Source organism: Oryzias melastigma, linkage group LG1 (genome assembly GCF_002922805.2).
Source record: "Oryzias melastigma strain HK-1 linkage group LG1, ASM292280v2, whole genome shotgun sequence".
Classification (NCBI taxonomy): Eukaryota; Metazoa; Chordata; class Actinopteri; order Beloniformes; family Adrianichthyidae; genus Oryzias; species Oryzias melastigma.
Window position 1 is genome coordinate 31,957,761 of NC_050512.1, and position 23,287 is coordinate 31,981,047.

General features: G+C 43.2%; 1 protein-coding gene and 2 long non-coding RNA genes across 3 annotated transcripts in view; 1 reads left to right on the forward strand and 2 right to left on the reverse strand.

Annotated features, from left to right (window-relative positions):
* Nucleotides 1-23,287, forward strand: part of slit1b (slit homolog 1b (Drosophila)) — a gene marked incomplete in the record, with an annotated part of 48,899 nt that overhangs the window by 22,970 nt on the left and 2,642 nt on the right. The window contains 27 exon segments of the mRNA XM_024290041.2: nucleotides 1,375-1,446; nucleotides 1,760-1,831; nucleotides 2,614-2,757; nucleotides 2,830-2,993; nucleotides 3,870-3,893; nucleotides 3,977-4,121; nucleotides 4,506-4,580; nucleotides 4,908-5,051; nucleotides 5,135-5,278; nucleotides 5,381-5,547; nucleotides 7,840-7,978; nucleotides 8,137-8,205; nucleotides 8,540-8,611; nucleotides 11,641-11,712; nucleotides 12,017-12,088; nucleotides 13,409-13,572; nucleotides 15,585-15,709; nucleotides 15,784-15,878; nucleotides 16,103-16,242; nucleotides 16,313-16,406; nucleotides 16,472-16,609; nucleotides 18,007-18,235; nucleotides 18,307-18,437; nucleotides 19,934-20,088; nucleotides 20,169-20,380; nucleotides 20,962-21,074; nucleotides 21,182-21,381. Coding sequence (XP_024145809.1) covers nucleotides 1,375-1,446; nucleotides 1,760-1,831; nucleotides 2,614-2,757; nucleotides 2,830-2,993; nucleotides 3,870-3,893; nucleotides 3,977-4,121; nucleotides 4,506-4,580; nucleotides 4,908-5,051; nucleotides 5,135-5,278; nucleotides 5,381-5,547; nucleotides 7,840-7,978; nucleotides 8,137-8,205; nucleotides 8,540-8,611; nucleotides 11,641-11,712; nucleotides 12,017-12,088; nucleotides 13,409-13,572; nucleotides 15,585-15,709; nucleotides 15,784-15,878; nucleotides 16,103-16,242; nucleotides 16,313-16,406; nucleotides 16,472-16,609; nucleotides 18,007-18,235; nucleotides 18,307-18,437; nucleotides 19,934-20,088; nucleotides 20,169-20,380; nucleotides 20,962-21,074; nucleotides 21,182-21,381 — 3,371 coding nt within the window.
* Nucleotides 125-4,512, reverse strand: LOC112157350. The gene is made up of 5 exons (XR_002921140.2): nucleotides 4,347-4,512; nucleotides 2,595-4,119; nucleotides 2,099-2,226; nucleotides 1,677-1,837; nucleotides 125-765 (listed from the first exon to the last, which is right to left on the reverse strand). It is a non-coding gene; the product is annotated as an uncharacterized LOC112157350 (long non-coding RNA).
* Nucleotides 20,767-23,287, reverse strand: part of LOC118599362 — a 12,968-nt gene continuing 10,447 nt past the window's right edge. Inside the window, exon 2 of the long non-coding RNA XR_004948674.1 lies at nucleotides 20,767-21,563. This is a non-coding gene — a long non-coding RNA (uncharacterized LOC118599362). The remainder of the gene's footprint in view (nucleotides 21,564-23,287) is intronic.

The window sequence follows — 23,287 nt, forward strand, 5'->3', positions numbered from 1 at the left end:
ACTTCAACACAAACCGACACATAAATCTAAACTGTGACGTGAGTTGGCATGACAGAAAGTCATGTTCAACTTATAATAGATAAAAATGAATAACAGTTTATTTTTTTCATCACTTCCTCATTTTGACTGTTTAAAGCAAATATAAACAGAAATATTTTGTTTTTTTGTTGCTTTTGAGCTCCAGGAGCTTTAATCTGATAAATCTGGGTCAGATTTATAGATCCGTGAGGCTTCAGTGGATCCATCATCTCCACATGTCATCCATGACTAAAGAAACCTTTCTTTAAACACAGAAGAAGAAAGATGAAAATCCACAGATTTGAGCAGAAACTCTCAGGATTTGTTTCATCTGATCTTCATGACGAAGGCGTCTCGTTACGTCTTCAGTTCTGGTCTGAACTCTGGATTTTTCTTCTTCTGCTCTGCTTTTCCTCTGAAGTTCAGCCTCAGTGGATTTCATGGAGCAGCTTCTGACTGGATCAGCTGGTAGTGAGATCCTCAGAGATCTTTGAGCTGATGGATCTTCCCTTCCCGCTCTGCTCTCTGTTTCCTCCTCTGATCTCAGACTCTGATCCTGACTGGATCAGACGATCATGGAGGTACTCTGACGTACCCGTCTGCCGGATGAACCGAATCAAAGCCGTCAAACTTTCGTTTCGTTCGGAGCTGCAGCTCCTCGCGTTCCCATGATGCCTCAGCTGTCGGGTCACTGACAGAACCGCTGTTTCCTTCATGAAATAAACTTTTTGCTCTTCATCTTCTCACCTGCAGAGAAGATTCTTCATGTTAGACCAAAAACAGCTTTCATGTTAGCTTCCATGTTAGCTTCCATGTTAGCTTTCATGTTAGCTTTCATGTTAGCTTTCATGTTAGCTTCCATGTTAGCTTCCATGTTAGCTTTCATGTTAGCTTCCATGTTAGCTTCCATGTTAGCTTTCATGTTAGCATCCATGTTAGCTTCCATGTTAGCTTTCATGTTATCTTTCATGTTAGCTTTCATGTTAGCTTTCATGTTAGCTTCCATGTTAGCTTTCATGTTAGCTTCCATGTTAGCTTCCATGTTAGCTTCCATGTTAGCTTCCATGTTAGCTTCCATGTTAGCTTTCATGTTAGCTTCCATGTTAGCTTTCATGTTAGCTTCCATGTTTTGGTTGTTTGTTGTTTTCAGGGTTTGATGCCAACAATTTTCTTCTGATTTGAAAAAGTTGCTAAAAATTCATGAAAGCCTGAAGAACCAGCAGATCAGACCGATGAAGCTGAAAAGCTAAAACCCCAGAACAGAAGGGTGGATGTGAACGGAGCTCATCCTTGTCCGGAGAGTCGTTTGAACGTTCAGGAAATCTTTTTTCATCTTTAGTTTCTTCTTGTTTTCAGAGATCTGAGCAACAACCAGATCAGTGAGATCGCTCCTGACGCCTTCAACGGGCTCCGAGCCCTCAACTCGCTGTGAGTCCTGACGTCATACCTGTCTGCTCCTACACCCCCCCCCCCCCACACACACCTGCAGGATCCTAAACCCCGCCCCCCCTTAATGTGGGTGGAGTTTAACTGTCTGCTCCTACACTCTACCCCCCCCATGTACGATTGAGTTCGACCCTCCATTCCAATATGGCTTCACTCTTTATGGATCTTAGACAATAGTAAAAAGTCTGCGTGTCATCTGTAGTGATATTAACCTCATTGGGCGGCGCCTTCAGACAGGGTCGGATCAGAACCAAAGCGTCATACTGATGCAGAACTTCCTATCTGATGTGTTCAGGGTTCTGTACGGAAACAAGATCACCGAGCTGCCCGGCGGGGTTTTTGACGGCCTGTCTTCTCTGGAACTGCTGTGAGTCTGCAAACAAACAAACAAACAAACAAACAAACAAACAAATACTCTACATGGCATCAAACGAGTTTACTTTGAATATGTTTAAACAAGTTCAGTCATCTGAAATCCACCTTTCTGGGGAGAAGTCGAAGAACTCAAACTGTTTTCTTTTTCTCTGGTTGATGGATGATCTGAAAACTGCTGACTTTCTATTTTTACTCGCCTGTTTTGTTCCTCATCAATGATTTATGTTGGTTTTTGTAAGATAAGAAAAATAAATTAGACCTTTGATTTAAAGGTGAAATAAGGAAGAATGTGCATTCTGGAATCGCCTGGAGATGCAGAAAACATCCGGTTTGAAGGTTCATCTGTTTCAGTCGAAGCTGCAGAAGTAAATCCTGTTCTAAAAAATACTGTAGAAACACAGAGATCATAAACAAATATAGAAGTACAGATTAGGTGAAGAAAATGACTTTAAAAACAAATTAATACAAATTAAAGATTAAAAGGCTAATCTAAAGTCCAAGAAAATGTCAGAAGTTCACAAACGTTTTCTGAAGGTGATTAGAAATGGAAATGAGAAGATTTTATTAAAACTTACCTGAACAAAAAAATTAAAAATTATATTCAAAAATGTCAGAAAATATATTATTGAGTAAAATGTTGCAGATAGTAAAGAAATGAAAAGAAACAAAACTCAAACCATTTTGATGTTCTGTTCTTCAAAATCCATGATTCTGGGATTCTGGGATTCCTGGATCCAGATCTGCTGGATTCTCACCTCTTTCCTGACGTTCCAGGTTGCTGAATGCCAATAAGATCCACTGCGTTCGCGCCTCGGCCTTCAAAGATCTGGAGAACTTGGCTCTCCTATCGCTGTACGACAACAAGATCCAGAGTCTGGCCAAAGGGACCTTCAGCTCGCTGCACAGCATCCAGACTCTGTAAGAACGCCCCACACCCGTTCACCGCTTCTCCCGGGGCTCCGGCTGATCCCTGCTCTGTTTTCCCATCAGCCACCTGGCCCAGAACCCCTTCGTCTGCGACTGCAACGTGAAGTGGCTGGCTGACTTCCTGCGGTCCAACCCCATCGAGACCAGCGGAGCGCGCTGCGCCAGCCCCCGCCGGCTCGCCAACAAGCGCATCGCCCAGATCAAGAGCAGCAAGTTCCGATGTTCCGGTCAGTGGCCGGGAAATCCTGGAATTCCAGATGTTCCCTGTGTCTGTGGGGAAAAGGGAAGATGTCTCACTTTGACCCAAAAACAGAGACCCCAGAGGTGCTGAGACTCAGAGATGCTGTCAGTGATCCAGACGGACCGACGTGTTTCTCAGTCTGTAATCAGGACCTTCCTCCATAAAAGACTTCAATCAGTCTGTCAGACAGATTTTACCACCGCAGTCATGTGATTTTCAGACAAATCCTTTTTAGATTGAAGCTAAAACTTTTTTATCCGTCAAACATTTTATTTATTATTTTTTTTTCCTTTAAAGTTTCAACCTGGACAGAGATAATTCAAAGTTTCTTGATCTTCCTTAAGATTTTTCTGATCCAACACATTACCTGACGGCGGTTGGGAGATCTTCAGGTTTAGAAAGCAAGACCAGGTGGATCCATATGGTTTCAAAATGTGGTCCTGAATGGGTTCGTCTGCAGGACCAGTGGTGGGCCCTCCTGTGTTACGTTGTCTGAAGTGGACACTCAGAGTGTTGGCGCGAAAACGCTAGTCAGCCTCCCAGCGGACGGCCTGGCATGCTAGCGAGCTCCACTGTTGCAAGCTAGCAGAGTTTGCTGTAGCGAGCTAATGGGCTGCGGTGTATCGAGCTAGCGAGCTCCACTGTATAGTTTTATTGAGCTAGCGACCTCGGCTGTAGCGACCTCGGCTGTAGCGAGCTAACGAGCTCCACTACAGCGAAGAACTTTTATTTTCTGATCCTCCTCTTTGGATCAAGAAAGCTGCACTGATGCAAACAAACTTAATTCTTTCTGTCCCGGTTTGGATTCATTCAAATGTCAAAACTTTCTTGACTTTTTCCCTTTTCTTCCTTTTTCCAACAGCTAAGGAGCAGTACCACATCCCAGGTGACGAGCTTTCATTCTGCAGCGTGGCAGCGACCGTCCAGACGCTCAGACTCATCTGGACTTTCTGCTTGCTGTTCTTCCAGGAGCTGAAGACCGACGCCTGAGCTACGAGTGCAACAGCAAGCCGGTGTGTCCCGCCAAATGCCGGTGTGAGGCCAACGTGGTGGACTGCTCCAACCTGCGGCTCACCAAGTTCCCTCAACACCTGCCGCCGTCCACCGAAGAGCTGTGAGACGCACAAACACGTGAACCACACGGACCGTAGATGGTCACAGTTATACCACATTCTTAACTAAGTCACAGTTTTCAGATCAAAAGTTCAAGAGCTGCAAACACAAAATGTTGGATTTAACAATAAAACCTTCAAAGTTGCTAATAAAAATATTAAATGTTTGCTTTCAAAGAACATTTTTACAGCACAAATGTTTTCAGATGCGTAGTGCCTCATCTCACCTTCTCCCAATCTTTGATTGTGTGACGTTTGTGCCACCGAAGCCAGTCACAGACAAGAGGGCTCACTCTGATCTGAAAATAATCAAAGACTTTATGATGATGATCTGTGAGGCTTCATCTGCTGCTGAGACGTCTCTGTCTTCTCTCTGATTGGTCCAGGCGCCTCAACAACAACGACCTCTCCATGCTGGAGGCCACCGGAGCCTTCAAGAGCCTGAAGCATCTCAAGAAAATGTAGGTCACCTCAACAGTCCTTGGTGACCCGCGGTCCAGAGGGTCTTTCTGTGACCTTTGACCCTATCAGGGTCCAGAAAATGAGAACTGATCTTTGAGACTTTTCTCTAAGTTCTACTTTGGTGGAAATGTCCAAACATTTCCTTCCAAATCCTGATGAATATTAAAGAATTAAGTCAAAAACGCCTTTTCCAGAACTTTTTTCTTAATTAATTGAGTTTGAGGAACTTAAGACGTGATTTTAAACTTTGTGTTCCTCTAGAACAGGGGTCTCCAAACTTTTTCTTCGGAGGGACATCAAACTGTCATTTTGTGGGTTTTTGTCAGAAACTTGAGCAACAACAAGATCTCAGAGATCGAGGACGGCGCCTTCGAGGGCGCCGCCTCAGTGGTGGAGCTGCACCTGACCGCCAACCACCTGGAGTCGGTGAGGGGGGGCATGTTCAGAGGCCTGGAGAGTCTGCGGATGCTGTGAGTCTGGCCGGATCGACCCCTCCCCCTCCGGAGCGCCAGGAGTGGAGTGTGAACCGGTTTGTGTGTCTGTGTGAGAACAGGATGCTGAGGAACAACAGGATCGGCTGCGTCCACAACAGCAGCTTCACCGGACTGAACAACGTCCGCCTGCTGTCGCTGTACGACAACCAGCTGAGCAGCGTCCTGCCCGGCGCCTTCGACACGCTGCCCCACCTGTCCACGCTGTGAGTCGCACGGTTCCTGCCGAGTCTCCAGTTTTGTTCTTGTTTTCACTTCCTGTAACGTTCAAACCGGATCTGCTGCTGATCTTCTCTGCTGTCCGTCAGAAACCTCCTGGCCAATCCCTTCAACTGTGACTGCCACCTGTCCTGGTTTGGGGCGTGGCTCAGGAGCCGCCGCATCGTCACAGGAAACCCCCGCTGCCAGAGCCCCGCCTTCCTGCGCGAGATCCCCCTGCAGGACGTGGCGGCGCCAGACTTCCGCTGTGAGGACGGTAGGAGTCTTTTGGGATCTCCAGTGATCCAGGTTTTAACCCTTTAAGTCCGGAGCTCCAGTGTTTATGATCTTTGATATACTGTCATTTTTAATTGTTAAATTGATGGAAAAAAACGTTTTGTTTTTTTTAAATGGTGGCTTTTCTGTTGGTTTTATCTCCATAGCAACCATTTCATGGTTTGCTCCCCTGTGGTCGCCGAACAGATTGACATCAGTTTCATAAGAATCGGCAAAAGTACATTTTTGGATTTCCTTAGCAACAGAGGTTATCAGCTAACCACGCCCACATTCCTTATATGTTCATATCCTATGTTATAACAACTGTCACAGCTGCAGTCCGGCATCTACATGTTACATTTCACAGTAATCCATTAAAATATGTGCGTGTATAAAGAGTGCGCCACTTTTGCGAGCTCACCACGCGGACGCCGTTCGAGATAACATTTCTATTAACACATTTTCCCTCCAGTTGCTTCCCAATTATTCTCAAGAAGTATGGAAATGATTGGGGAAAAAACCTATGGGTTGACTTAAGTGTTTTTTGTGAAATTTCAAGATGGCGGCCTGTTCTCAAGGTCAAAGGTCAAAGGAAACTCCAGAGGTAGATCTGCTCCCATGCTAGCGGCTCGTGTGGGAAACTTTGTGAAAATCCTCTAAACAAAAGGTTCATTTTTATGAACGTCAAAATCATCATATCTCAGATGTTGAGAAAAAATGGCCGCCAAACCATAGGAGGCGTGGCCATCGCATCATCATTTCAAGACTTCCTTTGGATATCCGCGACACGGCTGCTGTGGTTTCGTTTGTGGTTCTGCTAAAAAGAAGAATAAGAAAAAACACTGAATTAGGGCGGTGTGTGTCTGTGTGTCTGTTTGTGTTCTGCTACACTCTGGTCACGTCTGTTTGACCTCATTCCTGTCTTGAAGTCTTTTTACATTTTTTTCACTCGTGAAAACAATATGGTTCTTTCAGTCAGTGACTGCTGCTGCTGCGGGGTATAATAATATAGTTTAAGACAAGAGGAACACGTCTTCCATCCTCCAAACTCGCTGTAGCCCCATTCGGGGTCACGGGGTTGCTGGAGCCTATCCACGTACAGAAGGATAAAGGTGGGGTACACCCTGGACAGGTCACCTGTCCGTCCCAGAACTACACTCACATGCACACCTGAGAGGACACCAACTAACCTATGAGGCCGGTCTGTAGAGGGGGAGAAGGTGCAAACGCTACACAGAAACCCAGCTGGGATTCGAACCAGCGACGTGACAAACGTGTCCAGAGGAAACAGACGTGGGAGTCTGGAGGGGGTCTGAAAAAATGATCCAAAATTTAGCAAAAACTAAAAAAAAGTAAAATGCAGACAAGTTTTCAGAATTTAAGCTGCATAATTCCACTGCTCTTATTTTGGTGAGTAAACAACTTCTCTTTTTTTATAATTTAGGTGTTTTATATTTTTTCTAGGGTCAGGAATCAATTAAAAAAATTAGTAATTAATCGCAAACTGGAAAAAATTAATCAAGAATAGTTAAAAATAATTAAAAGTCTTTATATTTTTTCTTGGGCAGGGAATTCATTACAAAATTAAGAAATTATTGCAGTCCTGGAAAAAAATTAATCAGGATTAATTTTTAAAAAGTGTTTTATGTTTTTTAAGGATCGGGAATCTACTAAAAAATTAACTAATTAATCGCAAACTGGAAAAAAATATTATTATTATTTTTTTGATTAAGTATTTTTTTAAGTGTTTTATTTTTTTAGAACCAGGAATCAATAAAAAAAAATTAAAAAATGAATCATAAACCTGGAAAAAAAATTAATCCCAATTAATCGCTTTTTTAAAAAAGTGTTTATATATCGAATCAGTTGATAGAAATGAACAAATTTATCACAAACCTGAAAAAAATAATCGCAATGATTTTATCATATTTATTATATTTTTAAATGTTTTTAATTTTTTCTAGGGTTGGGAACAAATTAAAAGACCAATCAGAGAATATTTTAAAAGTTCAAGTTTAATTTAGTCAGTTTTTCTACGCTGATCTCACAGCTGAAGGCGTTAATACATAATAACCTCCTAATTATGATCTATTAATCGTGCGTTAACGCGTCAGCGTTCACAGCCTTCATGTTTTTCTCCTCTTTATTTTCTGAGTGGAAGCAGCAACAATAAACAATCCCTATAGCTGACACGATGGGATGAACCGTTAGAGAAAAGAGTCAAAGATACTTTCTGGAAGTTTGGGCTGAATCAGAAAAAGCTGCAGCGCTCGTGTCCTCTCTGTACCTTCAGGCTCCACACTGGAGGACAGCCGCTGCACCCCTGGGCCGCAGTGTCCCAGCCAGTGTACCTGCGTGGACACGGTGGTCCGCTGCAGCAACAAACACCTGCAGCTGCTGCCCAGAGGACTTCCTCGCAACGTCACGGAGCTGTGAGTTCCTTCAGACAGAAGAGAACGTTTGGTGCAGAACATGAAATCCTTTCAGGATAAAACGTGAAAAGATTCTTTGAGGGTTTTGATGTGTGGGGTTTTATTTGCTCTGATTGTTGGAAGGTCAGCCTGGATGAGACTCCGCCCTCTCTCTGCAGGTATCTGGACGGGAACCAGTTCACCAGCGTTCCCCAGGAATTAGCCACCTTCAGAAACCTGCAGCTGATGTGAGATTCCTGTGCTGGCCGACGTCGAAGCATCAGAGCGAGTGCTGGTCCAGCGGGATTCCTGCAGAGAACCCTCACAAATCAGTTTAAATTTAATTTAATTTTAATTTAATCATTTTATGGAACGTTTTTCAAAAGTGTCGCAGCTCAAACTCTCATTTTTAGCTCAGAATCAGAACTTTTACATTCCAGAGGTTTAGGCTGCAACAGCAAAGCGTCCAGCAGGGGGAGCTGTAGACTGCAGAACGAGCTGAAGTTCCTCCTTCAGTTTCCTGTGTTTACGTGCACGTGCAGAACAATCGTGTGAGTTGATGTCTGATGTTTTCTTCCTCAGAGACCTCAGCAACAATAAAATCAGCGCTCTCTCTGACGACTCCTTCTCCAACATGAGTCAGCTGACCACGCTGTGAGTCACTCCACTCGACCCCACGACCTTCGCCTTCTCACCCAGAACCGATTCTTCTGTTCAACGTTTTCAAGGATTTTCACTGATTTTTAGAGGCTGATGAAATCTCAAAAATTCCTTTAGTAAATGTGAAGGACATCAATGCTGCTGAGGTTTTTAAGGATAATTCTAAGTTAAGCTAATATTTTAGCAACATGCTAGCTTTTTGGGGGGCTAATTTGGCATCTGGGGTGGGCTAATTCTAAGTTTAGCTAGTATTATTAGCAACATGCTAGTTTTTTTTGTGTGTGGCTAATTTGGCATTTACTGAGGTTCTTTGGGCAAATTCTCAGTTTAGCTAGTATTTTAGCATCGTGTTAGCTTCTTTTTTCTTTTTTGCTAATTTGGCATTTGCTGAGGTTTTTTGTGCTAATTCTAAACTAAGCTAGTATTTTAGCAGGGTGCTAGCTTATGGGCTAATTTGGCATTTACTGAGGTTTTTGGGGCTAATTGTCTGTTAAGCTAGTGTTTTAGCAACATGCTAGCTTCTTTGGCCAATTTGGCATTTACTGAGGTTTTTTTTTAGGGGGGTAATTTTAAATTAAGCTAGTATTTTAGCAATGTGTTAGCTTTTTTGGCTAATTTGGCATTTACTGATGTATTTTGGGCTAATTCTGAGTTAAGCTAGTATTTTTCTTATATAATTTTATCAATTTTCACATATACCAGACAATAAACAACAACACCTAATTAGCCCCCCCCCCCCCTGTAACTACATGGAGGTTATAATATATATAACTAATTATATCAAACAGTAGAAAATAAAATAAAAAAGAGGGCCGCCCTTGAAGTTCACAATTATACAGTAACAATTTGTCATAGAGTCACACAGGTATACAAACGTCACTATACAAATCTATGGCAGAGACGTTAGCTAAATGAAATATAAATAATAATGGTGAAAAAGAAAATAATAAAAAAATAATAATAATCTGAAGCCAGTAGCAACATACTGGGCAACGATACTGTTGATCAGATCGAGAACGGGTTGCCAGGTCTGATTAAATCTCAGATTAGAACCCTGGATTGAGTATCAAATTTTTCTAGCGATAAACATTACAAAAGGTCATTCTACCAGAGTTTAAATGTAGGTGGGAGTTTGAGTTAAGCTAGTATTTTAGCAATATGCTAGCAATTTTGGCTAATTTGGCACCTACTAAGAATTTTGGGCCTTTTTTAAGGTAAGTTAACATTTGAGCAAAATAATAACTTTTTTTGACTATTTTGGTATCTACTTCAGAGTAGGGCTGCCACAAACGATTATTTTAATAGTCGACTAATCACAGATTATTTTTTCCGATTAGTCGACTAATCGGGTCATGCACAAAGTTGATGTAAAACACAAATCTTAACCATCATTCACTTTAAACTAACTAAAAACTATATATATATATATATATATATATATATATATATATATATATATTCACACTAGCATCATTATAGATGAAATGTAAGCTGAATTTGGCCGCAAAAGATGCTAGTGACGATGGCTGAAGATGCTGATAGCCAACTAAAATATTAGTTAAAGGCCAAATTAGCCTAAAAAAGCCTAAGTTAGCAAAGACAGCTAGCATGTAGCTGAAATAAAAACTCCAAAATAGCCTAAAAAACCTTAATAAATGCCAAAATAGTCCAATAAGCTAGCATAACACCATTATAACTTTCAACTTTACTACACTGACTCCATTTAATATGAAGTAACGACTAATCGACTATTAAATTAGTCGTCGACTATTTTAATAGTCGATTAGTCGTCGATTAGTCGACTAATCGTGGCAGCACTACTTCAGAGTTCATACTTTTACACATTTTTACAGAATTTTTTCAATTTTTCAAAAGATTCTTTAAATTCTTTGTGCACCTAATGCAATATCTGCAACTTCAAGTCCTTAGCAGTTTTAGCAATATGCAAATAGCGTTAGCATTTTCAGCAAATCTCATCAGCAATTACAGCAAATGTCTTCAGCAAAAACATTCACAGGTAATGCAACTTTTTTGTAGTTTACTCTGTATTTACTTGGACCTGGTAAACTCTCAAAAACACTTGGAAAAGAATCCCAACATTTTCCATTTTTTCTCTGTCATTTGAAGGAAGCAGGAGTTTAATCCATGACAGGATGAAGAAATCCCAAAAGAAAATCTTCATCCTCCCTGCGTTTATGGTTTCAAAAGGGTTTTTCTTTTTCAAATGAAGACAAAGACTGAAAAGCAAACCCTAAAAGATGCATAGATTCTAATGAGGCGACTTTGTGTGAAGCTGCAGCTTCCAGCTCTGCGGCTTTGAAAACAGGAGAAGGAAAAGTTTCCCAGGAGGCAGCAGGAGAAACAGGAGCGCTCTTCCCAAACTCTAAAGCTTAACAGATGCCTGTAAAACCCGCAGATTTCCCTGCAGGCTCCTTTAAAAGAATTCCCTTCATTTTTTACAGTTTTAGAAAATCCTGAAATAAAAGAAAAAAACTGGATTCACGACAGTTTATGATTTGAGAAGAAAACTTTCCTCAAACATCGTTTGTATTGTTTTTGTAATCCAGACTCCATTTTTAACCACAAATCCGGTTTCATGAAGTCAATAATTCCACTGAAATCAGCTGTACCCGTACCTGTACCCGTACCCGTACCTGTACCCGTACCTGTACCTGTACCTGTACCCGTACCCGTACCCGTACCTGTACCTGTACCCGTACCTGTACTTGTACCTGTACCCGTACCTGTACCCGTACCCGTACCTGTACCCGTACCTGTACCTGTACCCGTACCTGTACTTGTACCTGTACCCGTACCTGTACCTGTACCCGTACCCGTACCCGGACCTGTACCTGTACCCGTACCTGTACTTGTACCTGTACCCGTATCTGTACCTGTACCCGTACCCGTACCTGTACCTGTACCCGTACCTGTACCTGTACCTGTACCTGTACCTGTACCTGTACCCGTACCTGTACCTGTAGCTGCAGCTCTGTGCGCTGACAGACGCTCTGTTTCTGCAGGATCCTCAGCTACAACGCGCTGCGCTGCATCCCTCCTCTGGCGCTGGCCGGCCTGCGCTCCCTCAGACTGCTGTGAGCACACACACATGCACACACGCACACATGCACACATGCACACACGCACACACGCACACATGCACACATGCACACATGCACACACGCACACACGCACACATGCACACATGCACACACGCACACATGCACACACGCACACATGCACACGCGCACACATGCACACATGCACACACGCACTCGTGCACACACGCACACATGCACACATGCACACACGCACACACGCACACATGCACTCGTGCACTCCAGCGCTCCGCGTCTTCAGGGAAACCCTCTCTGACCGTCAGCCGCTCTTGTCTTCCAGCTCTCTCCATGGAAACGACATCTCCGAGCTGCAGGAGGGAATCTTCAGCGACGTTTCCTCCCTGTCTCACCTGTGAGTACCTCCTCCTGAAGCATGATGGGGGATTGAATTAAATCTGAAGATTTTGATCCGAGCAGAGCTGATGGGGAGGAAAGGGGGGCAAGATATTTGAGGTTTAACAAAAAAACAAACAAAAAAGGATTTTCTTCTTAATTTTGATTTTTTGACATTTCTAAATGATATGAATCCACAAAAGTCCATATTTGGATGTTAATATTGTAACTGTCTCTAAATACGGTCTGAAAGTATTTATAAACTGAAGAAGAAACAGTGTTTTGTTGAAGGGATCAGGTTGATCTGAAGGATTCCAGCATCTTCTGTCCGTCAGAATCCTCAGACTGATGCAGAGACGCGGATCTTCCTCCGAACGAAGAGTCGGACCGCAAACATCAAGCTGACGGTCTCTGACATGAAAAATGGATGCAGGTCTGCAGGTCTGCAGGTCTGCAGCAGCATCTGTCATTCATGTCGAGTCCTGAGCCCAGCCCCCCCCCAACAATCCTCCTTTCCCATCATGCAAAGAGGAAACCGCTCCATAGCAACCACACTTTTTTTGACGATGTTTGGTTCTAGTTTCCAGAAAAATCTGAACATTTTGGATTTCTTTGCCAACGTTGTTTGTTAACTCCGCCCACCTTCTTCATATGTTCTCATCAAATGTCATTTTGTTTGTTCTTTAGAAGTTTTACACTTTTACAATGTTCTAGAAAGAAATGAACCAACGTCACTTTTGCAGCTCGCCGTTCAGAAGCTAGAATCTTGAATTCCCGATGATGCTGGGGGAGTGGCCTCTTCCTGAGGTCAAAGGTCAACAGAACCCTGGTGGTTGTAGACTTAACCCGGCGGTGTGTGTGTGCGACATTTAGTGACGATCGCTGGAGGAGAAGTTTATTTTTTTCAACAGGAGACGTGGGATTGACCCAAAGACTGGGAGCTTCCTCCTCCTCATCTTACTCCTCCTCATCTTCCTCATCACCTCCTCCTCCTCCTCTTCCTACTCCTCTTCATCTTCATGTTTATTTACTCTTCCTCTTCCTCCTCCTCCTGCAGGTCTCCTGATGGTAGCAGCATTAGCTGCTTCCTGCTCACCGTGGCGTCTTCATCTCTGATGATCCTGATGAAGAGCGCCACCATGTGGTTCAGAGAGTTCTTGTTGATCTTTCTGAGAACTGTTCTGTTTTCTTCATCATCTTCTCATTTATTCTTGTTATTTTTGGGGGAGGGGCTGACTCTGATCACAGGGGGGTGGGCGTGGGGGGGTAGGATGCTGTTCCTCCCTGAACAGACGGCGTCCTCGTGGCTGAGCGTGTCCTCGTCTGTCCGTGTCTGCAGAGCGATCGGCGCCAACCCGCTGTACTGCGACTGCCGTCTGCTCTGGCTGTCAGACTGGGTGAAGAGCGGCTATAAGGAGCCCGGCATCGCCCGCTGCGCCGGCCCCCGCGGCATGGAGGCCAAGCTGCTGCTCACCACGCCCGCCGACAGCTTCCAGTGCCGGGGTAAGCGGCGGGGGCGGGGCTTGAACCCGCTCACCTGACGGGTGGAAAGACGTCTCAGTCAAACCGGGTTTTCTAAAGAGGGTCGGACTGAAGGAACGCCCACGCAGCGCCGCCTCCGAGCATGATGGGAAATGAAGGTCTGATGGAGGGTGACCTTCATCCTCCCACGCGCTCCTGCCTGTGGAGGAGAACTCCAACCGTTCAGAGTTTCTGAATCCAATCCGTGGGATCAGGTAATCTGAGTAATGATACAAGCTCTGCCATGACTGAAACTCTCTTCCTGGCTCCGCCCTCTGTGGTCGTCATGCATTCAGCTGTGGTAGAGCGGTCCACCTCTGATCAGAAGGTCACAGGTCAAAAGTTGCATCTTCTTCAGTAACATGTTTGTAAATCGAGCTGCTTCTCCTGAAGGCCACAAATAAAGTAAAATATCCAAAATGTTTGCTATTCTTAAGAAAACGTAATTATTTTCAGCCTCAAATGTTCAGTTTTTTTGGTTTCAAAATGCAAAATTTTAATGTCAAATTTTTTTATTTTCGTTTTAAATCAAAAAATTTCAGCATCAAGACTAAAGTTACCACCCGTGTTGATTTGATTGGTCCTTCGTGTTAGCCCCGCCCCAAAGTGACACAACGGGGCCAAAAGTTCTGAAGCTGAAATTTTCAGATTTGAAAACAAAAAAAAAGTTTTGAAATTGAAACTTGAAGTTTTGAAACCTTAAAAAATAGAATATTTGAAGCTGAAAATAACTAAACGTTTTGGACATTTTCCATTTTTTTGGCCGAACACCAATGTGTTTGTCAGGTTTTATTTGGGTTTATTTATATTTATGGCTCCAGCTGAGCTCCATACATCTGTGGAGACGAAGCTCTGGAAAAGTCTGACGGGATGAGTTCAGGAGATCTCAGCTCCGCCTTGATCCTTCATGCTGTTCCGGACGGACCGAGACTTCCCAGAACGTTCCTCCTCTGTCCTCAGAACGTTTGTCCAGATCCACATGTATCCCCAAATCCTGTAGGATCAGGAACTCGTTTGTTCTTTAGACGGCAGCATCAGTTCTTTGATTCATTCAAGAGGAATCAGATTACTCTTTAGTAATCTGATTACTTCTGGGTGTTTTTATTACTCGATTTAAAAAAAAAATATATATGTGGAGAAACAAACTAAAGTCGCGGCGAAACCCTAAGAAAAAGTAAAGATGAATTTGGGATAAAAAGACTCCAGGGATTTCAAAATAAAAGGAATTTTAGCTATTTACAAAATAAAAGCATAAACAGGAGATCAGCCAAATGAGACTTTCATCTCTCATCCCTGGAGAATCTACAGCGGTAACATTTGATTTATTTATTTTTGTTTGTTTATCTTTGTTTGTTTGTTGTCTGCTGTTTAACAAACAAACAAAAACGTGACTCTGAAAGTCCAGACAAACGATGGATTCTCCTCCAGGCTGGTTGTAGACGATGCTGTGTGCTCCTCCTCGTCTTCATCTCCATCCTGTGAAGATTTCACTTATTTGACTCACAAACGCAGCAGAACTCTGAAACTTTCTTTTGTTCAGATGAAACAGAAACCTCAGAACTCCTCTTTGTTTCTGAAGGAGCGTCTCTCTGGGAGGAGCAGCTCCTCTGAGGTTCCTCTGAGTTCCTCCTCATCAGGGAGGAGATCTGAGTGATGAAGAAACATCCGTCCCTTTAGTGTTCCTGTTATTTATGTGGTTTCTTTTTAAAGTTTTCAATCGGGTTTCATTAAGTGCAGCGGCTCCGTCCGTCAGCAGGAGGTCTGGATCGGATCGTCTTCATGACGGCTTGGAGGGTAAAAATAAACGTTTAGCTGCATTTATGATAATAAACAAACAGGTAAATAACAGGAGTGTTCTATCAGCATCCGTGGTACACCCCCCCCCAACGTTTGAACCGAATGGTGAAGAAAATGTATTATTGCGTCTTCAGTCTGTTTGTTTGAACCAAATCCTGAAGCACGTCACCTCATCCTCATTGTGTGTTTGTGTTCAGGTCCGGTGGAGGCCTCCGTTCAGGCCAAATGCAGTCCGTGCGTCTCCTCGCCGTGTCAGAACGGCGGCGCCTGCCGGGTCCAGTCCTCACAGGAGTACACGTGCTCGTGCGCGTCCGGCTTCACGGTACTTTGACCACCGTGTCTCGCCGGCGTCCTCAGCGGCGTTCTCCCTGACCTCTTCCTGTTCCTGCTGATCAGGGAAAACACTGCGAGACTCCGGTGGACGCCTGTGTCAGCGACCCCTGCACCAACGGAGGGAGCTGCCTGAGCGACGAGCAGACGGGGGGGTTCAGGTGAGGACGGGTCTGCAGGTAGAAGAACCCGCAGACGCAGACGGAACCTGCAGACACAGATAGAACCTGAAGCTGAAAAACATTTATTTTGAACTGAAGAAGTTATTTTATTACAGTTTTTAACCTAAAAAACTGTCAACGATTAACATTTAAATAAAGTTTTGTTTTCATGAAACAGCTGATCCGTTCAGACTGATCCGGGTTTCCTCGTGTTTTTCCCGCAGTTGTGCGTGTGCTTTCGGTTTCCACGGGACCTTCTGCGAGGTGAACGTGGACGACTGCGAGGACCACGGATGCGACTCTGGCGCCACCTGTGTGGACGGCGTGGGCAACTACACCTGCCTGTGCCCCCCCAACTACACAGGTAGCCGCTCGGCCGTGCAGAGCAGTCCCCAGGAATTCTGGGAAGTTTCAGCCCCTCCTGCCTTCTTCAGGTCTGTTCTGCGAGGAAGAGGAGGACGTCTGCTCTCCGGGAAGAAACCCCTGTCAGCACCAGTCCACCTGTGTCAGCAGCGCCGCAGGCCCCAGGTGAGCGTGCACACTCCTCCTCCGCACAGGTCGAGGACAGGTGAGCTGATGCCGTCTCCGTTCAGGTGCGTGTGCATCCCCGGGTGGGTGGGGCCGGACTGCAGCATTGACTATAACGAGTGTTTGGACCATCGCTGTCAGAACGGCGCCCGGTGTGTGGACCACCTGGACGGCTACAGCTGCGTCTGTCCGCAAGGATTCAGGTAATCCTGCAGATTCCTCAAGATCAGATTCCTCGGAAAATGAGTATAAGTTTGTGAAACTGTTTTCTAGTCTAAAAGGAAACCAGATGGAAAACGTGGCTGAAAAAGTTCATTAAAGTTCATTATAAAGAAAGAAACATTGGAAAAGACTAATTTTATACTCATGTTTCTATTGTTTCATTTAGTTGTTATCATGATTAAACTCAAATGATGTTGGTTTGTAACCAGAGCTCTAAAAATTTCATCTTTTTATCTGAAAATCCCTCTCACTTGCTTCAAGCTTCAACCCTAGAGGCTCATGGGAGTTGGAGTCCGGAGCAGCGGCTGTATGGGTCAAATCAGGATCCGCTTAAAGTGAACGAAAAAACAGATTAAGAATTAAAAAAATTATTTTTTTAAATTTGAGAATATAAAGTTGAACATCTGTCACCCCCTGGGAAACATGTCGCAGTAGCCAATGAGCTCAAAGCCCCGCCCCCATCTAAAATTAGAATCAGCTCAGCAAAAACTCGAAAACCTAAATTGAAACTGAAAATAGAGAATTGAAAGAAAAGAATGAAAAATACAAAAAAAAGAAAACTTGAATGTAGAAATAATCATTATTTTTAATTGGTAACAGTTTTAGTTTTTTTTATTCTTTAAGTTTCAAATTTCTCTTTTTTTTCTTCAAATTTTTAAAGTTTCAATTTTATTTTTTCAATATTTCTTTAATTTTTCAATTTGTATTTTCAAGTTTTAAACCACTCCCAAATTTTCAATCTGTTTTTCATTTACTTTGAATAAAATATTGAAAGTTATTTAAGGTTTAAGTTGTTTATTCTGGAGTAATATTCCTGCCTCTTTATTATTCAGAATTATGTTAAAAAGTTAGAGTTTTAAAAACTGTCAATCCTCTTGTTCTTTTGGACTATTTTGGGATTTACTACGATTTTTTTAGAGTATTTTGAAGTTTAGCTATTTTTTCAGCAACATGCTAGCTGTTTTGGTTAACCAGAGTTATCTTTTTATTTGTTTTTTTAGGCTGATTTGGCATTTAGCTAATAATTTAGTGGCTATCAGCTTCAGCATCTTCAGCTATCAGCACTAGCATCTTCAGCAGCCAAATTCAGCTTCCAGCATTCACACTAACATTATCACAGCTAATACTATATATCTAGTTCATAATTATGTTAAAAAGTTACGGTTTAAAGTTTTATAAATGTAGTTTTAGAGTATTCAGTAAATGTTTCTCCTGTTCGACCCGTGATCTAAGGTGTGTTTTGCATTTTGTCCCCTTCAGCGACTGAGTCTGACCCCCTGTTATACCAGGATCCTGATTTGACGTCATACGTCTGACTCCGATCATACAAAATAACGTGTAGTAACACATTTGTGCTCTTTCTTTTGTGACTTTTCAGCGGGCAGTTTTGTGAGGTCGGCCCTCCGCCCCCGTCGCCCTGCCAATGGGCCCGGTGTCAGAACGGCGCCCCCTGTGAGGAGGAGGCCGGCGCCGCGGTTTGCCGATGTCTGCCGGGCTTCGAGGGTCCGAGCTGCGAGAAGCTGATCAGCGTCAACTTTGTGGACAAAGACTCCTACGTTCAGCTTCAGGACGTGAAGAACGGACCTCAGACCAACATCACGCTGCAGGTGAGGAAGAGCGCTCAGGTGAACACTCACACAGACACACACAGACGCACAACACTCTGTGTGCGCCTCAGGTGTCCACCGCAGAGGACAACGGAATTCTGCTCTACAACGGAGACAACGAGCCGATCGCCGTGGAGCTTCATCAGGGTCACGTGAGGGTCACCTATGATCCTGGGAACCAACCCGCCACCGCCATCTACAGGTGAAGCTCCGCCCCACACACACCTGCACAGACCAACCAGCAGAACTCCTCCTTAACCCTGTAACTCAGGAGCTCCAGTGTTTATGTTAACACAATTATTCCTGGAATTATTGTGTTAATGGTTGAAAAGTTATTGTATATTAAAGATTCTGTGTGAAATTAATATTATCTTTAATCTATAAAAATTCCTACTTTAATTGTTTTTTATTAGCTTCAACTTTTATTTTTTTAGAAGTATCTCTGTCTTTTAGTTCATGCAGAAATGCACTGAAGGATGTACAGAATGTTGTGCTCAGAATATGTCGGTTTGTTGAAAGTTCTGTATTTTAAAATTTAATAATAATATTAATAAAACTAGAAAAGTTGCATTACCTGTGATAATGCTAGTGCAATGATTTTTGCTGAATTTGGTCCCTGAAAATGCTGAAGAAATTTACTGTAAATGCTGAAGGTGCTAAATGACTTAAAACTGCAGAAAGTGACAAAAAATCTGAAGAATTTCCTAAAAAATTGCAAAAAATAAAAAGTTCAAATGTGCAAAAGGTATGTTTTCAGAATTAGCCTAAAACCTCAGTAGATGACAAATTTGTCAAAAAAGTTAGAATGTTGCTAAAATACTAGCTTAGATCAGAATTATCCCAAAAAAACTTTTGTAAAGGCCAAATTAGCCAAAAAAAAGTGAACACATTGCAAAATAATAACTCAGAATTAGCTAAAAACAAATCTTCAGTAGATGTCAAATTAGCCAAAAAAGCTAGCACATTGCTAAAAAACTAGCTTAACTCAAAATTAGCCCAAAAGACATCAGTAGGTGCATTATTCGATTAAAAAAAAAGGAAAGAAAAGAAAAAAGAGTACATGTTGCTAAAATATTAGCTTAACCCAGAATTTTACCAAAAAAACTCATTAGATGCCAAATTAGCCAAAAAAAAGGTAGCATGTTGCTAAAATACTAGCTTAAATCAGAATTATCCAAAAAAACCTTTGTAAAGGCCAAATTAGCCAAAAAACACTTTGCTAAATAAAAACTCAGAATTAGCTATAAAAATAACTAATTAGATGCTAAATTAGCCAAAAAAGCTAGCATGTTGCTAAAATACTAGCTTAACTCAGAATTAGCCATAAAAACCTTAGTAGTATTATTGTCCTTAACGAGCTGAACGTTTTGACACCAATATTACTGAACCTCCTCAAACTGTGATTGAGTTTTTTCCAAATAAAATGTCATAAAGAGAAACAGGATCACTATAGTGTCAAAGCTTAGAAAGTGTTCACACTATTACAATATTAGATTTTTACATTTAAGTTTTAACAGATTGTCCTGAACCTTCATGAGGGAATTTGGTTCCTGTGCTGGAAAACGTTCCCACATAATAATGCACCCACCGCCATGTCCTCCATGTTTGGGCTCCGAGAAGCTGAAGTCTCTCAGGAACGATCATCCGATGTGTTCAAGTTTGGAGGTTGTGGTTCCAGGTTCTGTTTGTCTTTGTCAGCGCCGAGACCGTCAACGATGGCAGCTTCCACACGGTGGAGCTGGTCACCTTCAACCAGATGGTCAACCTGTCTGTGGACGGAGGAGAGCCGACCACGCTGGACAGTCTGAGCCGCAGCCTGGCGGCGGCGGGCGACGCCCCCCTGTATGTGGGAGGTATGTGTGCTGGGAGGGTCAGGTGAAGGACCCGTCCAGCTTCTCCTGGAACGCAGCGGATTGACCGATGGTGTGTCCAGGTATGCCGGAGGAGGTGATTCCAGCCTCTCTGGGACTCTCGTCTCAGACGGCGAATGCCTCCAGTTTCCACGGCTGCATCAGGAACCTCTACATCAACCACGAGCTGCAGGACTTCACCCGCAGCACCATGAAGCCGGGGGTGCTGCCGGGCTGCCAGCCCTGCCGCCAACTCTACTGCGTACACGGCATCTGCCAGCCCAACGCCGCACAGGTGAGTGCTGCCTGCACAGGTGAGTGCTGCCTGCACAGGTGAGTGCTGCCTGTACAGGTGAGTGCTGCCTGCACAGGTAACAGCTGCCTGTACAGGTAAGTACTTCCTGTATAGGCACTGACCATTTTTTGACTGGCCACGCCCACATTTCAGATGGGTGTGGTTAGACTCTGATTCACTGTGAGGTCAGAGGTCGAGTCCTCTGTAGTTTTTTCATATTTTTGGGTAAAAAGAGTTTTGGTTTTTGTAGGAGATCTCAAGTCTCCTTTGATCTGAAGGTGTGTAGTTACCATGGCAACCATGTCGATGTGATTCTGGCCTGAACTGAGAAGTTTGAGATTTCTGTGAAGTTTTCTGGGGAACAAGTTTATAAAACAAACAGGAAACAGGATTCATTTGATCAGTTTTCCGTTCAGCATCACCTGCTGAGCTCTGAACGCTCGTGTTCATCAGAGCCGTCGTCATGGTGACGACAGCTTCCTATACGGGGGTGAAGTCAGCAGGTGGCACGTTCCTGCGTTCAGTCCGGAGCAGGTGATGGTAGTTTATACTGAGGGACTCAAACCTGCGTCGCCCCTCAGGGGCCCCGCTGCCGCTGCCAGCCCGGCTGGACCGGACCGCTCTGCGACCAGCCGCTGACCGGAGCTGATGCTGTTACCATGACAACCACCGTCAACCCCTGCGAGGCCAGCAAGTGAGTGTCAGGCGCACCTTTTCCTCCGTCTTCCGTCGTCCTTTACCTACAGGGGGCGGGGCCTTTCTGCGTGCTGCATTACAGTCCGCCTCCTCCTTTGCTCTCAGGTGTGTGCACGGCACGTGCGTGGTTCTGGACGCACAGACGTACCGCTGCCAGTGTGAGAAGGGGTACGCAGGGGCGCTGTGCAACTCTGCAGCCGGCTCGTGCCGCAGCCGGCCGTGTCTGCACGGCAGCTGCGCGCAGACGGAGGAGGGAGAGAGCTGCGTCTGCGAGCGGGGGTTCACGGGGGAGAGCTGCGATGCAGGTGAGTGGTGACGCATTCCCACACTGTTGACACCTGTCTGGCTCCATGTCAAAAAGTAATTTCCTCCCAAATGTATAACATCAGCCGTCAGAAGTTTTAATAACTGTCAGAGGCGGGACTTACTTCTTAGTTCTGAGCTTCTCAGTGTCAGTCAATCCACAAACGTGAAAATGTACGGAACCCTGGATAGGACAAAATAAATTTTATCAAATTAACGTTTTTTTAGCCACAATTTAGTATTTCATTGGGACAAATTAGCAGCAAAAATTGATTATAAAAAATATAAAATGCACAAAAAATACTAATTTACTTTATTAAATACATAAAGTACCTTTTTATATTAGTTTTAATGTTTCTCTTGTGCATTTTATTATTGTTTTATGTATTTTATATGTATTTTAACTGATTTTCTAACATGTATTTATATTTATTTATATATTTTATTACTTGTGTATTTAATTGATGTTTTAAGATTTTTAATTTTTTAACATTCTCCAGGGACTACAGATGAAAATTAGCTTTTGTGCTAATTCTGGTGCAACTAATAAATAAAAATAAATACTAATTTGTGGTCACAATTTTTTTTTTCTGTCATGACCAGACTTCCGTACAAATGAGAGGATTTTCTGTTTTGTCCGGACAGAAAGACTCAAAACTCAGACAACATTTGCTGTTTTTTTTTAACTCTCACAGGCTAACAGAACACAACCTGGCTACTGTTGGGCGGAGTTTATTCTGAAAAAGGTCGCCACAGGTGAAAGGGTCTGAAGCTTTTTCCAGGTTTATTTCTGGAAAATTTTTATTATGTTTTTATTTCTGTTTGTTTATCAACAAACTCTTCAGTTTTTTCATGACAAATAGAATAATTTTGAAAATTAGGAAGAAGAATCAGAATAAAATTTACTAACTTTTTGTCTTTTAATTTTTAAATAAAAAAACTATAATAAAAATGTATAAATAAAAACACTTATTTTGATAAAATCCTAAAGTTCTTTAAAACATAAAAAATAATAAATCAACAATAATTAAGATACACAATCAAGGCAGGAAGTTGCAAAATGAACCAAAAAAAAGTTTTCATAAGTTTTCTAAAAGAATCATCCACATGGGGGTCGAAGTCATTCCAGAGTCTGGGGGGGTGGGGGGTGGGGGGGTCACAGGTCTGTAGCTGTTTAAACAGAGTTCTGGGTACATTTATGAGGTTCTGGCTCCAGGACTGTAGGCAGGTTGTCGTTCACCAGGCGACGCCACAGCCAATCAGCCGAGAGGAGATGGAGAGTTTTACACCGGATTTCCTTCCTGACACAACCTTGTGTTTTATCCGGGCTGGGGACCGGTACAGGAGACCCAGACCCAGACCGGGTCTATAGTAAGGCAGCAGCAGTTAGCTAATATTTCAGCTACATGCTAGCTATTTTGGCTAATTTTGGATTTTTTTAGTTTTTAAGGCTAGTTTGGCATTTAACTAATATTTCTAGTTCCAATCTATCAGCAATAGTATCTTCAGAAATTCAGCTCACAGCATTCACACTAGCATCATTTCAGGGAATGCTATATATCTACTTTTTAGTTACTTTAAAGCTATTAATGGTTAAGATGTGTTTTACATCCAGTCTGTGAATGACCCGATTAGTCGACTAATCAGAATAAATAATCGGTGATTAGTCGACTATTAAAATGATCGTTTGTGGCAGCACTATTGTCTGAGAGCGGGGACACACATTCTAGCAGGGGAACGGTCCTTGACACAACACCGGTTCCATCGGTTTGAACCAGAGGAGACAGAAACACGACGACCTGCTCCGAGTCGGATTAAAGTCTCGGTTCAGAGACCGATCTGGGAGAAGACGCTTCAGTTGAAGCTTTTTGTTTGTGGATCTGAGTCGATGAGACGCATGAACCTCCT